The 15,174-nt window shown below is 47.1% G+C and overlaps 1 protein-coding gene across 2 annotated transcripts in view; it reads right to left on the bottom strand.

Annotated features, from left to right (window-relative positions):
• LOC135817676 (uncharacterized) overlaps positions 1 to 15,174 on the bottom strand; it is a 90,612-nt gene that overhangs the window by 42,903 nt on the left and 32,535 nt on the right. Inside the window, exons 13-14 of one of the 2 annotated variants that reach the window (XM_065330904.1) lie at positions 13,925 to 14,029; positions 10,044 to 11,561 (exon numbers count right to left, since the gene is read on the bottom strand). The exons of the other annotated variant lie outside the window; for it this stretch is intronic. Coding sequence (XP_065186976.1) covers positions 11,289 to 11,561; positions 13,925 to 14,029 — 378 coding nt within the window. The 3' untranslated portion in view covers positions 10,044 to 11,288. Of the gene's footprint in view, positions 1 to 10,043; positions 11,562 to 13,924; positions 14,030 to 15,174 lie in introns of those variants that run through there. 2 annotated transcript variants of the gene reach the window in all.

Consider the following 15,174-nt stretch of genomic DNA (forward strand, 5'->3'; position numbering starts at 1 on the left):
GCGCTCGAATCGCCCACCCCAAATGCCACTTGCTGCCACATCTAGCCGGGCTTGGTCATCGGTGTTGGCAGACCGGTACCGTAGCTGTTCCCCTGTCAGTGGTTGAAGGTGGGGCTCCACAGCAACTTGATGGGCGACTTGCTTCAATGTCCTGGCGGTTAGGTCCCGGATCTCATTATGCGGGAGGGTTGGGAAGCCCCCTAGGGAACATGACAGGGCATGGGACACGGAGAATTCCTTCCCGCATTGACAGGATGTCGGAAGTCGGGGAGGTAGCCAGTTGTACCGCAGGCACACAGGGTCGCGAAACTCTCCTTTCGTGAGGTTGAAGCGGTGACAGCGAAGAGGTCTGCAGGTGAGCCAGCTGGAGGCGCCTTTTTCCGCTGCCAAATCCAGGGTTCTCTGCATGTCCGCCGACACCGATGGGCGGAGGAGCAAAGCATCAGCTCGAGCACTATCCCGGGTATCGGATCTGGCCTGCGCCTTTGCCTGCCGGACGCGCGCAATGGCATTGCCCAGCTCAAAGTCCTGTCGTAGAATGCATTCGGTCAGCGCCTGAGAGACCCGAACTGAAGACTCGTGTTGTTGGGCAACTGACGATGGAGGTGTCAGGCCCAGACCGCCGTGGCGACATGGTAGGGCGATCATTGCCCTCTCCGTGGCGTTAACCTGACGGCCAAGGAGAGCAGGAACAAGGCAGTTGGTGACTGCATCATCGAGCGGCGTTAACTGCTCAGCGAGACCGGGCATGGTGCGGCAAAGGAATGTCCACTTGCTCTGGAGGCCGCGGGTGAAGGCAGAGTACGCTGCCTGTGGCTGCGAGGTGGCTATCTCCCCCAGTCGCTTGACCTGCTGTGTCCATGTGGCTATCTTGCCGTCTGCGTACGCTGTGGTGAAGTCGGTGGAGCCAATCGCCGCACCCAGATACCGACAACCGTTGGTGTTGATGGTGACACCGGTGCCGTCAAAGATCTGGACTGCATCTGCGTAGAATTCAGGTTTCACGCTGAGGACGGTTTTCTCGGCATTCGGGTAGTGTCGGTAGTGTCGTATTATCCTCGACCGTACCTGTACCGTACCTGTCCTGTACCGTACCATCAAAGACGGCTGGCCACAATGCATATTCAAATAGGGCTTTCAAATGCAAGATCATGTGTATCGGGGGATGCATGCAGGGCGATAACGCGGGTTCGAATCCCAGGTTATGTCTTTAAAAAAAAGAGAAATTTATAAGAATTTATAACATCACTATACTTTTTTGTCTAGGTCATGAAGGCAAAAAAGCATAGCGTAGGGCCCTGAGCTTCCAAGCTCTCTCGTTGGAGAGACTGTTCCATTATTATTTCAACCTCAGTTATTTCAGAGGCATGTTGCCATGCCAAATTCATGTCAGACACACACATTTCAGGGGTTTTTCGCCGGTACAGATAATGAATTTACACAGTGTGCTTATAATGGAGACTGAGCACTTTATTTTTTGAATGCCGCCCCAAGGTGTTCTATTATTGGAGACGTGGTATCATTGGAGAATGGAGACTGTGCTTATATTATAGAGATAATAGAGAGGTTTCGCTTCACGTTGTTCTGCACTACACCGTGAAATTTCACGTCGGTGTGGCAAATTTTGGCGTCGAAACTCCCGTTCAGGACGTGAGCTGAGGTCAACTCACGTTCGACGTGAACGCGAGTTTTTGCAAATTTAGCCTTGCTATCAGGTTGGGATTATTGACTCGATTTGTCGATTTTGCCTAAACTAGCTATAAATAATATTTGTGCGACTTCGGCCTCACCAAAAATCACTTTTTTCACATTTTGAAGTTTTCGCTCCCAGTTTTCGCTCCTGTCGTCAGCGACACGACGTGCTTCACAAGCAACGTGAAACGAAAGCTCTTTCTGAGCTCGCGTCGCGCAAAAAATTGACGTTCACGTAAGAGCACAAATCACGCGGGTCGAAACCTCTCTAATACGGTATAAACGTGACTGTGTAAGCAGTGTCCTCATTCCAGTCATTCTTTCATCCCTAGAACTAACTACAAAGTAGGTTACTTACTTAGAAGAACCAAACATTGACATAATTTGTCGACTTCTTCGCATTGCGCGGCTTCATCATAGTACAGTACATGAGTGTATTGTAACATGAGCCTACATCATTATTATCAGTAAAGTCATGCACTGCCAAAATAAGGAAGAATGTCTGAATGAGGAATACTTTAGGCAACACAGAAAATATCAAAACAGTCCTGACCTGGTAATGGTATGCAGCATGCAGCATGAGGGGAGGATTTATGTTGTCTTTGTGGTCCACTTTCCGCACAACAATAACACACACAGTCGTCTCTGCTGTGAGCACGGTGGCTCGGCAATGGCCCGAATGTTCAAGTATTAGTTACCCACAAAGACACACACAAGCTTTCCAAATCTCTTTGGCCGTTGGAAAGCGTACCGACTTGCTGAGCTAGCGTACCACTTGTTACATTTTAATTTATTGTGACTGTTTCAACTTTCACACCTAAAATGTCACCGAACAAACACTAACACACATAATCCAAAATTCTGCTTCTCTACCTAAAATTTCCGTTCACTAACTAAACCTGGTTTTTTTCCTAGCTCATACCGGGGCCGAAAATATTGAGCACCTACAATTTCTGACTATTATTAATTAGAGTAAGTACTTGCTGGCCATGTTAATCACCATTGTATTCCACTTGTAATGGTACGAAAGGCTGTAGTCGAAACTATAATGGTTAAACAAACATGGCGCCCAGAATTCATCTTGTAATGCATGAGTTTTCTGTATTCTGTATTCATGCTTGGCATGCAGGGGGTCGTATAACTATTGTGAATTGTGAAATTTTCGTGGCGTTTTTAGTTCGCGTTTTCAGAATCCGGACAGGTTTGCGAGGTTTTAATTTTGCGATTGCAGAATGGCATTCTTGCTAAACCTGTGGCATTCTTGCTAAACCTTTCATGGATCTCCTTTTCGCGCCGTCTAAATTTCGCGATTTCCACGCGGTCGCGAATTTCGCAGAAATTAGACCATGGCAATAATTTCACGGTTTACAGTATTGTCGCGAACGCGATCGTAATTTCCATAATTATCACTTAGACATAAATTTGTAGTGCTAGAGCCTGTTTTTTCTGACCTTGCCGCGCTCCTTCCATATTCTGAATGGCTATAGGCATGCGCAGTATGGTACGCGCGCATATTAGGCATGCGCGATCTTGACCCGTATAAATTAGGCATGCGCGTTCCTAATCAGGCTCTCCTTTTTATGATCACCAAGATTGACCTCGTATTCTTATGGCTCTTGTGTGAATCCAAGTTTGCAGGCAGCTCGCCTTTTAGAGCAAGATGTCATGAGTGGATTGTTTGTAGTGCAACTGGCATGAGTATTATTAGATCAGGGTAGTCGCACGGCGACATTTTTGGTGCCGAAACCAATACTGATGCCGGATATGGTGTGAGACCGAGAGCAGATATGGCAGAACCAGACTCCGTCAACGCCCAGGCGAAGACGAAACGGAAGGTGCTGCAGGCGCACGCGCACGTGAAGTTCTTGAAGCAGCGCTCCGCTGAGGCCAACACGTTGCTGTCTAGCACTCCAACTCCGGACGAGATAAGTAGTCTGATTACTGTATTTGCTTCTACGATAAAGAAAGGCGAGGAATTGTTCGACCTGTTTGCTAATGTGGTTTACGACTTTGAGGCTACAAAAAAGGGTGATAAAGAGAAAAAGAAACACGATGAGCAGTATGTCGATGTGGTTGTGGAATTAATTACGGAATGCAATGATCTATTGGCACAGTTACGAGGGAAGTCAGCACAGTCGAAAACAGCATCCCCAGTGGAGATCATAGATCTGACGAAGGTCATGGAAGCCAACACGAAAACACAGGCAGAAACAGCGAAGCTATTAAACCAGTTTGTCTCAGAACAAGGTGCCGCCAATGGCACTCCAGTCACAGTATCAAGTTCAACGAAGCTTCCTGTCCTAAAAATACCTGTGTTCAATGGCAATGTGTTGCAGTACCCAGAATTCATTGACATGTTTGAATCCACTATTCACAATAATACCAAGCTGTCCAATGTGGAAAAATTAGTGTACTTGAGAAATCACCTGAGCGATGCAGCACTAGATACCATAACGGGCATTACCTTAACGGGCAAGAATTATGCAGCAGCATTAGGGCTCCTAAAAGAGCGATTTGGAAAGCCACAAGTAATTGCCAACATGACGTATCACAAGCTTGTTGCCATTAAGCCACCAGTGAACACACCAGTAGCGTTGCGGAAGTTCCAAAATGAAGCAGAGGCGCACTTGCGGTGTCTGAAATCAGCTGGTTCAGACATCCAGCAAGAGATAATCGTACCGCTACTGATGTCAAAACTGCCAAAAGCGATAATCATTGATATGGAGAAAAGAAAAACCGGTGACAATTGGTCTGTGGGCAAACTACTTACGGTCTTGGGTGCATTAATTGATATCCTTGAAGCAAGTGATCACATGGCATCTGTACACTTCACACCTTCTAATGGGCGGGTACACAGGGAAACAAACCAAGAGGGTATGGCCACCAGTTCCTTACTAATGAATCAGACCACGCACAAAGGCCCGAAATGTTGGTATTGTGGAGGGTCACACTACACGGATGAATGCCCAGCATATCCAACGTATGAGAAACGGAAAGAGAAAATCACAAATGAATGTTTCGTATGTCTGAGGAAAGGACATAGTGCAGCAGATTGCAGAGCTGGTGCACGTACATGCTACCATTGTGGGAAACGTGGGCATCACCGGTCATTATGCATGAAGAAATTTGATCCACAATCCAGGCTAGATCCAAAGGTACGAGAATTCAAAAGTGCAAAGCCAATCAATGTTCAATCTTGCAATGCAGAGCTAGTGCCGCCTGTGGCTGACGTACATGCAACAAATGAAGTTTACTCCCAGAGCAATGTGGTACTAATGCAAACAGCAATGGCAGAAATCCAGAATGGTGACCACACTTGCAACGCACGCATCTTGTTCGACACTGGGTCGTCCCGTTCATTTGTGCACAGAAATGTCACTACCTCACTACACAGTAAACCAGTTGGTCAAGATGTTTTGGCTGTAGCCGGGTTTGGTTCCAAGACCAGAACTACTCGCACTTACCCTAGGGTAGAGTTACAAGTCAAATTACGTGATGGATCCTTCCAACCGATATCTGCAAATATCACTGACCACATCTCTTGTCCAATGAATATGGCTCCGTTAGATTTGTCGAAACATCCAGCCATTGCAAAATTGCCACTAGCTGAGCCCCTTGGCACCGAAAGCACCCAGGCTCCGATTGACATACTAATTGGGAGCGACCAGTACTTTGAATTTGTGGGTCTGGAGCATTTGAAATTGGGAAATGGGATTGTAATGCTTGACACGAAACTAGGTTTCATCCCGACGGGTAAAGCAGACCAACATGATTCAATGCCAGATATCCATGCAATGTGCACGTCGGTTGAAAGCGAAGTACAACATCCAGATTTCGACCTACAGAAATTCTGGAAGCTAGAGCAGATTGGCATAGATGAAGATAATGGAGTCACAGATGACACCCTAGCGTACGACAACTTCAATGCAAATGTTGAGTTCATTAATGGTCGTTGTGTAGTGTCATGGCCATGGAAATTAGACCCAGAAACTTGCCTACCAGAGAACTTTGATTTGGCCAAAGGTAGATTGAAATCTCTCATGCACAGAATGGAAAAAACACCAGAAGTACTCACGAAGTATCACGAAACGATACTGGGACAAATGGAAATGGGTGTAATTGAAGAAGTCAACGACTCTAGCAGCGAACTACGCAGTGACAACAACAATGGCAGTCACACTGACAGCAACACAGAGAGCAGCGTACATCACTACATACCACACCACTGTGTAGTCAAGCCGAGCAGCACGACGACGAAGATACGCGTAGTGTACGACGCATCTGCCAAGACGAAGGAAGGCAACAAGTCACTTAACGAGTGCATCCACAGAGGCCCAGTGCTGCTGCCAGACCTTTGCGGCATCCTCCTTCGCTTTCGTTTGAATCCCATAGCAATGAGCAGCGATATTGAGAAGGCGTTCTTGCAAGTCGGCTTACATGTCCGTGACCGCAATGTCACACGCTTTCTTTGGGTTCGAGACCCCAGCAAGCCTCCCAGAGGTGACAACATCGTCATCTACAGATTCTGCCGCATCCCCTTTGGCGTAATCGCAAGTCCGTTCTTGCTTGGTGCCACCATACGACACCACATCAGTTCTTCAGAGAACACGCAATCGCAGGCTGTGGAGAATAACACTTACGTCGACAATGTCCTCGGCGGAGCGGAAAGCGTAGAAGACGCAGTAGAGTACTATCGAGAAGTCAAGGGCATCTTCGCTGATGCATCAATGAATCTACGGGAGTGGGCGACAAACTCCGAGTCCCTCAAGCAGCAGATCCCCGAGAGCGATCGCGCAATCGCTCAACTCGTCAAGGTCCTTGGAATGGAGTGGGACACAAACTTGGATGAGCTAGGGCTCACTCCAAACCCAGCGGAACTCAAAAACGTTCAGACGAAGCGACACATGCTGAGCGTGTTATCATCGTTCTACGATCCACTGGGAATCTATTCGCCAATCGTATTCCGCGCGAAGGTTCTACTTCAGGAGATCTGGAAACTGAAGTGCAATTGGGACGATGTCTTGCCAGCAGCTATTCTTACAGAGTGGCCTGAGATAGCTCATGACTTATCCGCAGCCAGCCAAACCAGAATACCAAGACTTGCGAGTTTCACTTCCAACGTTGAACCAAGGTATGAGCTCCATGTTTTCTGTGACGCATCAAAGGCAGGCTACGGAGCTGTGGCGTATCTACGCACTATCTCGACGAACGTATCTGTTCGCTTACTCTTTGCCAAGTCTCGTGTGGCACCGTTAAAGGAAACAACAATACCAAGGTTGGAGTTACTCGCAGCCACGCTAGGTGCTCGAATGATCAACTTCTTACGGAAAGAACTCCCTCTTCAGCTCACTACGTACTTGTGGTCAGATTCTCAATGTGTGCTGGGATGGGTGAAAGGGAAGGGCAAGGATCTGCCGACGTTCGTAGCACATAGGGTCGCAGAAATCCGCCGCAATGAAGACGTACAATTCTGTTATGTGAACACAAGAAGCAATCCTGCCGATCAACTCTCACGAGGCACCACGACTGCAACCCTCCTCAAGAGTAATCTGTGGTGGACAGGTCCCGAGTGGTTGGCGGATGTACAATGGGCACCGGATACTGATTCTTGTCAAGAAGAAGTCGTTCACGCCGCTTTGTCGGGGGAGGGTCCTGCGGAGCAACAGGCGAGCAACCCCCCACCGGCTGGTATTCGTATTGAGAAATCATCATCCTTCGCGAAAGTAATCAGGGTTACAGCATGGGTACAGCGTTTCATAAAGTCAGCAAGAAAGTCTCGTCCAACATCACCATACTTATCGGTTGACGAGCTTCAGACCGCGGAAATGCTTTGGCTGAAACATGCGCAAGCCACTGATTACCCAGCAGAACTGGACGCCATCAAGAACAACAAGAAAACCAAGAGCGACTTGATGTTCAAGTTGGGTCTCTTTATTGATGAAGAAGATGGCCTAATCAAGTGCAGAGGCAGGATGAAGAATGCAGAACTGCCATCAAATGCTAAATTCCCGATTCTCCTCTGCGGAAAGAGTGCGCTGACGAGATTGATCATTTCCGATGTACACCAGAGAGTTCTCCACGCCGGCGCTAGTCACACGCTTGTGGAATTACGTAAACGCTTCTGGGTGACACGAGGTAGAAAAGAGGTCACGAATGTAGTTAATCAGTGCAAGGTATGCAAACGGTTTGAGGGTGGCCCCTTTGCAATGCCCAAGTTCGCACCTCTCCCCAAAGAACGGGTAACCCGCAGCGCACCTTTTGCCAGGACTGGCATTGATTACTTTGGGCCCCTGACTGTTAAAGCCAATGGAGAAAACAAGAAAGTTTGGGTGGTACTGTTCACTTGTCTGGCAACACGGGCGTTGCACTTAGAGCTTGTACTAGATATGACTACTGACAGCTTTCTAATGGCGTTTAAGCGATTCGTCGCTCGCCGCGGTACACCGGCTACAATCGTGTCTGATAATGCTAAACAGTTTAAATTGGCTGACGTCACCATGGAGCAATTGTGGAAATCCATTAATACCAATGCGGATGTATTCTCGACACTTGCCACTATGGGTATTGAATGGCGGTTCATCGTTCAACTATCACCATGGATGGGAGGGGTGTATGAACGCCTCGTCCAGTCCGTAAAGCGAATGCTCAGGAAATCCCTCGGTAAACGAATTCTAAAGGCCGAAGAACTTTGCACACTGCTGACAGAAGTAGAGGGAATCCTCAACAGTAGACCTCTCACGTATGTGGGTGAGGATTTCAATGGGTTTATCCTCACACCAGCACACTTCTTGTGCCTCAACAACACTCTAACACTGCCGGGTGAGCAGTTAGATACGAATGATCCAGATTTCTGTGTCAAAGCCTCTGGTGATTTACTTCTCCAGAAGTTCAATGTATGTCAGCAGCAGCTGAATCGCTTCTGGCAATTATGGCAAGACGAGTATCTTGCATCACTGAGAGAGCGTGGCGATTACCAGCTACGACAAGGACGTATTCGTGCCAATGACGAGCCAGCAGTTGACACAGTTGTCATCATCCGCGAGGAAACACTGCCCCGAGTTAGCTGGCCAATCGGCCGCATTGTGAAACTGCACGCATCTTCAGATGGTGAGACAAGATCCGCCACCATTCAGCTCCCTACTGGTAGGACAGTCAGACGGTCACTATGTCATCTTTACCCACTGGAATGTCCATCAACACCAGCTCAGGTGAGTAGTGAACCCGAACCAGTATCGGCGACTGAGAGTGCATCCAGTAGTGACGCCACCGGCCCGACTCGGCCCAAGCGGCACGCAGCAGCTCGGCTTCAAGAACAGCTAGGTGAGCTTATACGAGACGGAGCAGTTTAGTAACAAGAATGAGTGCACCGGATAGTAAGCTATACTATGATGGTCTGAACACTTGTACACCCACGCACAAACTCACACATGCATACACACATACACACACACACACACTTAAATACTGTATATACATACACAGCATGATCACGATTGCCTTCTGATCTTTGTGATGAACATGCTGCTTATGCGAACCTCCTTTGCTACATATACTGCAGCATACATGTTCTATTGAAGTAGTTTAAAAGTAGATTGCCTTATTTCCGAAGGTGAACTTTCAAGATGAGTATTCAGATGCATGAACAGTAAGTTGATCTGAAGTTGTAACTAGTGTCAATATATCATGCAGTCAGTCAGTATAGTAACGGTATCATTGAGTCAAGTTTGATACAGCTCTCCCACCATTGCGTCGTTTAGGTACCGTAGATCATTTTCGGCACAGATTTGTATTCATGAATTTCAAGGCTGACAGTATTCGGAGCTATTTACATTGCATGTTCCTTTCTTGACATTCAGTTCATTGTGTAGATATGTTTACTGAGTATCATTCTTCATTTCTTCTCGCTGGCCGGAATGTCGCGAACGCGATCGTAATTTCCATAATTATCACTTAGACATAAATTTGTAGTGCTAGAGCCTGTTTTTTCTGACCTTGCCGCGCTCCTTCCATATTCTGAATGGCTATAGGCATGCGCAGTATGGTACGCGCGCATATTAGGCATGCGCGATCTTGACCCGTATAAATTAGGCATGCGCGTTCCTAATCAGGCTCTCCTTTTTATGATCACCAAGATTGACCTCGTGTTCTTATGGCTCTTGTGTGAATCCAAGTTTGCAGGCAGCTCGCCTTTTAGAGCAAGATGTCATGAGTGGATTGTTTGTAGTGCAACTGGCATGAGTATTATTAGACCAGGGTAGTCGCACGGCGACAAGTATAAACCTTTAAGGCTTTATACGACTCCCGGGATGCCTGCATGCATGCTTATACCCACTGACAGTCCATACAGTACACAGGTGCATGCCGGCGTGACTCGCGTATGATGTGCGAAAGTATTAGTTGGGCCAGCTCGCTGGGCTGGCTGCTAACTAATTCTTGCACGAGCATGCTAGCGCTCATAATAAAAGACTTACATGACACTATAATCAACAATGCTTTTTGCACATTAGTAAAGTACATTTTCTAATAGGAAAGGGCTGCATCCAATAATTGTAAATTTCTGCAGCACCAGTGGCAATAGCGTACGACAGTAGCAGCATCAGCAGCCGGCTATTAGCTAGTAAAGCAAAAAGGTCTAGTAAGCAAATACATAGCATGGACTCCTCTGTGGAGTAGCATAATTTATCAAGACTTGAGTCTCCCGGCAAAAAAGTACTTGCAGCAAGGAGAAACTATTGAGAATATGAGGCAAAGTGTTGCCACTTGATGAGCAATGTGAGTGCATTTGAAATAGTGGTTCTCCCCCTGGCCCCCGCCACACAACAACGCAAACTCTTGGTTGTATCTTCAATACTTGTATTATATCAACAAATGACGAGGGCGCAGGAGGAGAGAGACAAAAAAGACTAGACTGAAAACGACGACGGGAAAGACTCCCGGGAAAAGACTGAAAGAAAACAACAAAGAACAAGCAGTAATAAACCGACTACAAATCGGGACGACCAATCAGGGACTAATACGTACAGAACACATGACCAAGAACAAGACAACCAGACCACGGACGAATCACACATGACTCTCATTTCCAGACCAAACTAGCACTGCGCATGTACAGCATTCACTTGACAGTCACTCTCACACAGACGGAAGCAGATCCTCACACTCTGACAACGCGTACTCTTGCATGCACCACATACCATAAACGTCACACATCACACCATACTCGCGCGTACTCTTAGACCATAATTATGACATCAGACACTGGACTCTACCAGACAAGAACCAAATACAACAACATGCGCAAATCATAGTTGAACAGAAATCCGCAACACATTTGACTGGGCAGTGAAAACTTGCGACCGTAAAACATATGGGTGAGTAGAGTACAGTGTTTTGTTAAGGTATACTGACGAGCCACTCTCATACAGGGAAATTCAAGAAAGAAGTGTGTGAAAATAGTTTGTTACTCTCGTTCCTTTTGCATTTTCCATAGCCAAGTCCAGCCTGGTCTACATGACTAAAGAACAGTGCACAGAAGTATTCAAGTAGGCCTGGTGATGGGATTGATGATTAGGCACAAAACTGAGGATGACCTAACATCATGGCAAATCCAGGCACACCACGCAGCCAATGGCAAACTCCTCGCCCGTTGGAGGGTGCTTGATTCCAAGCGGACACAGCACTCCTTCCAGCTTCTTACACGTGGGCCCTACAGGGCAGGAGGGAAATTTGGTTCGACAGCGCAGTTCCCTAAAATTCACGTCATGACACATTGGACAGAAATGAGTTGTTCCGAAGCAGAAGTAGACGGCGAGAGTGCAGCAGTAGCGACATTTGTACGCTATGAAGTCCGTTCCGTGCTTCGGACACACCTGGACAAAAACAACCAGTCAGCCAACTTGAGACACAAACCACTGGATATACATTTCGATGTCTGACCTCCTTTTCACAGCTCACACCTTTTAGAGTGGAACCTAGATATGCAAACAAACTGGACTCGACTTCTTGCCTCTCCTCTTGGCAGTTGAATTTGTACATGAGTTGGTCAACACCTCACCATCATGCACTACCCTAAAAATGCATAAAAAGCAAAGTTCGTCCATTTCATTGGAAATTGGCTCAACTCGATGAAAGCCAACAGTTTGAAATACATGCCTGTGAAGTTTCACGGTCATTGGGCCAGCCTGCTGCAAGATACAATGCATTGAAGTGCACCGTGAATACCAAAATATCATTTGAAATTTGCATTCCAATAATTTTACGTAATTCTGCGAGTTGCGGGCAAAGTACTGTGCAAAACGTGGTTAGTGATTGATCAACACCACTGCTTCATCGCCTGCAATGGAAATGGAGGCAGTGAAAGTCCTCTGGAAGTGGTCTCTGGAGCACCGTGGGCTTCGATATACCACCTACTTGGGAGACGGTGCTAGCAAGGGATACACTGCTGTCTGTGCTGAGAAGCCGTATGGAGATATCCCCATTGCTAAAGAAGAATGCACAGGACACGTTCAGAAGCGGCTGGGGAAAGGCCTCCGTGATCTCAAACAGCGCCTGCGGTCAACCAAGCTAGCCAATGGAAAAGCTATTGGTGGAAGGGGCCGTTTGACTGATAGCCTGATCGACTCGCTGCAAAACTATTACGGCATGGCGATACGCAACCACCCATCTGATGTCACACGCGTTGCTAAGGCCATACGGGCTTCGTTGTGGCACCGAGCTTCCTCCGACGACAAGCTTATGCACCATTTTGTCCGGAGGGGCTGGAGTCATGGTGCAAATACCAGCAGATCCGGGCGGGGCGGCCTGGCATGTACGAGCACCATGATGTTATACCGAAGGCTGTACTGGATGAGATTCGCCCTGTGTATACTCGTCTTGCTGACCGGCCACTTTTGAGCGATGCTCTAGAGGAGCCACGCAGAATGCAAACGAGGCGTTTAACAGGATGATATGGTCATCTGCCCCAAAGAATTATTATGCAGTGCCAAAACTGTGAGGACAGCAGTGTACCTATCTGTCCTGCTGTTTAACAGTGGCTACCAGCAGATCGGTGGTCTGCTTAAAGAAATGCAATGCTTGCCGGCGCCTACACATCAGCAGCCCTGGGAGAATTGGACAGCAAGAAACAGTACCATTGCACCAGAAAGAGCGCTGAGGAGGAGAAGAAAGCCAGGAAAAGGCGCAGGGCCAAGAAGAAAGGATTTGTTGACGCTACTATGGAGAAAGAAGGTTGTACTTATGGAGCAGGCGAATTTGGGGTGTGATTTTGACTACTACATGTTGTCTCTTTTTTAGTTGTCCGGGGCTCACTTGATGCAGCATAACTCAAGAACTGTTCATGCTATTGTGTTGAATGTTACCTTTTTTCGCATCTACATTTTCCTACCTATCCAATGAACCTACAGTATGTAACTTTCTTGCAAACTGCATTGACTTTCTGCTGAGAAGAAGCGGTCTGTGTTGTTTACGAGAAGAAGCGGTCTGTGTTGTTTACGAGAAGAAGCGGTCTGTGTTGTTTACGAGAAGAAGCGGTCTGTGTTGTTTACGAGAAGAAGCGGTCTGTGTTGTTTACGAGAAGAAGCGGTCTGTGTTGTTTACGAGAAGAAGCGGTCTGTGTTGTTTACGAGAAGAAGCGGTCTGTGTTGTTTACGAGAAGAAGCGGTCTGTGTTGTTTACGACCGTTCGGGTGGTTTCATTTGGATTGTTGCCAAGTACTCAGTATTTCTATCCTCTCTTGGTTTGAAAGGTTAATTGGATTTCCACATGCATGAGGTCTTGAGAGAGAGTAAGTTTGGAATGCTTTCTGTTGTACAAACTAAAGTTATGCTGCATAAACTTCACGGTCCGTATTTTCTGTACAGGAGTTTCTCAAAACTTTCTGTCATCTCACTTTTGGTTTGATTTATTGCCAGTTTTTTTTCTACATCGGCCTAGTGACATGATGATGCTATGTTGAAAATTTGAAGCAATTCTACTGATGCGTTCTGGAGATATACTGGATAGCCTATGACAGGTATCATTCTGGGTAGACTGCTACCTTAAGCCCATATGCCCCGTTCACATCTTCCCCACATAGCAACATTCAAAAATCTGCTCCATTCTGTGCGATAAACAATGTCAACTGCAACCTCTTATTGGCGATGGTGCCGTCGTGAGAGTAAAGAATTCAATAAAAAAACCTTTTAAATTCCTCAAATTTCACACGGAGTCATATGCATCGAGATAGCATTCTTACCTCCACACCTAGGACATTGGAGCAGTGTCCACACATAAGTTCCTGTGGGTCAAACTCTGCTCCGACAACTTGTACTGCACACTGAGCATCACCGCCGAAGTAAGGCTGTAGATCAAACGGGAAAAAATGTTGCAACGCTCTTTGTTCGCAATAGCTTACCCAGGCCGCCGCTCGGCAGCCAACCTTGCGCACGAGCTTCAACTCCAGACAGCCCTACCTGCCAGATCGTGCAATGTTGCGCTGCGCTCTTTCCCGGAGTGCCTCATCGAAGCCTGGAATGAACTGCCAGCCACTCTCCTCCGCGATGCACCGTCTGCCAAAGGGATGCAGCAGTTCAAGGTTCAGACCTACCGCTACCTGAAACGGTCGGGTTGGTCATTGGCCACGGACATCGCCCCCTAGGCTACTGCCAGTACGACCCTGTTCATGTTCTCGGAGCACTCCCTTCTCATCAAACTCCCAATCCATCTGTCTTTATCTCTCTCTAACTCTCCTCTAATCTTTCGTCAAATCTGCACGGCAATCAGCCTCTACTTTCGCCTCAGCATCATGATCTTGATACTGCTATATTTGTACTTGTTTGCGTAGTTGTCTGCACTCATATCTTGGAATAACAAGTTTCCTGGTTTCCTACCCCCCCCCCCCCCCCCCCCTCCTCTCTTTCCTACCCTTAGAGTTCTTGCTCTCCTGCTCCCCTCCCCGCCCTTCCACTCCCCATTTTGTTTCCTTTGGTGCACATGTGCAGCTGTGATGCCAAGACCCTTGGTCGGCTGAGCTTCACAGGTCCCACCCACTCCGTCCTGCTGGATATGTACCATTGTGTCGAGTTCTTCTCCTCATTTTAGTTCATCATGCAGTGAGTGTTCAATAGTAAAAAAAATAAAAATAAATAAAATAAAAAAGGCCGGGTTTCTCGTACCTTGGAGAATCTATTGGAAATGGACTTCACACTCACATTATCCTAGGAGAAGTATTAGATGGAAGCACATTATCCTCATGGTATACCATCTTCACACTGCTTACATGCTACACCTGCCTCTGACGCATACAGTCTGCGAAAGTAGTCACGTGACCACAGGTGCTGGAAGGTCGAAATTTCTGGTGCCATCCATGAATCAATTACACTGTTACGGATAACGATATAATGCATGTCTGACCCCCAAAACCATGGCTTACTTGAACATGTGTGATTGTGTGCATACGACTGGACACCTCACTGTGGTGATGTAAGAGAATACTGGCGAGTACAT

This window comes from Sycon ciliatum, chromosome 5 (assembly GCF_964019385.1).
Source record: "Sycon ciliatum chromosome 5, ocSycCili1.1, whole genome shotgun sequence".
Classification (NCBI taxonomy): Eukaryota; Metazoa; Porifera; class Calcarea; order Leucosolenida; family Sycettidae; genus Sycon; species Sycon ciliatum.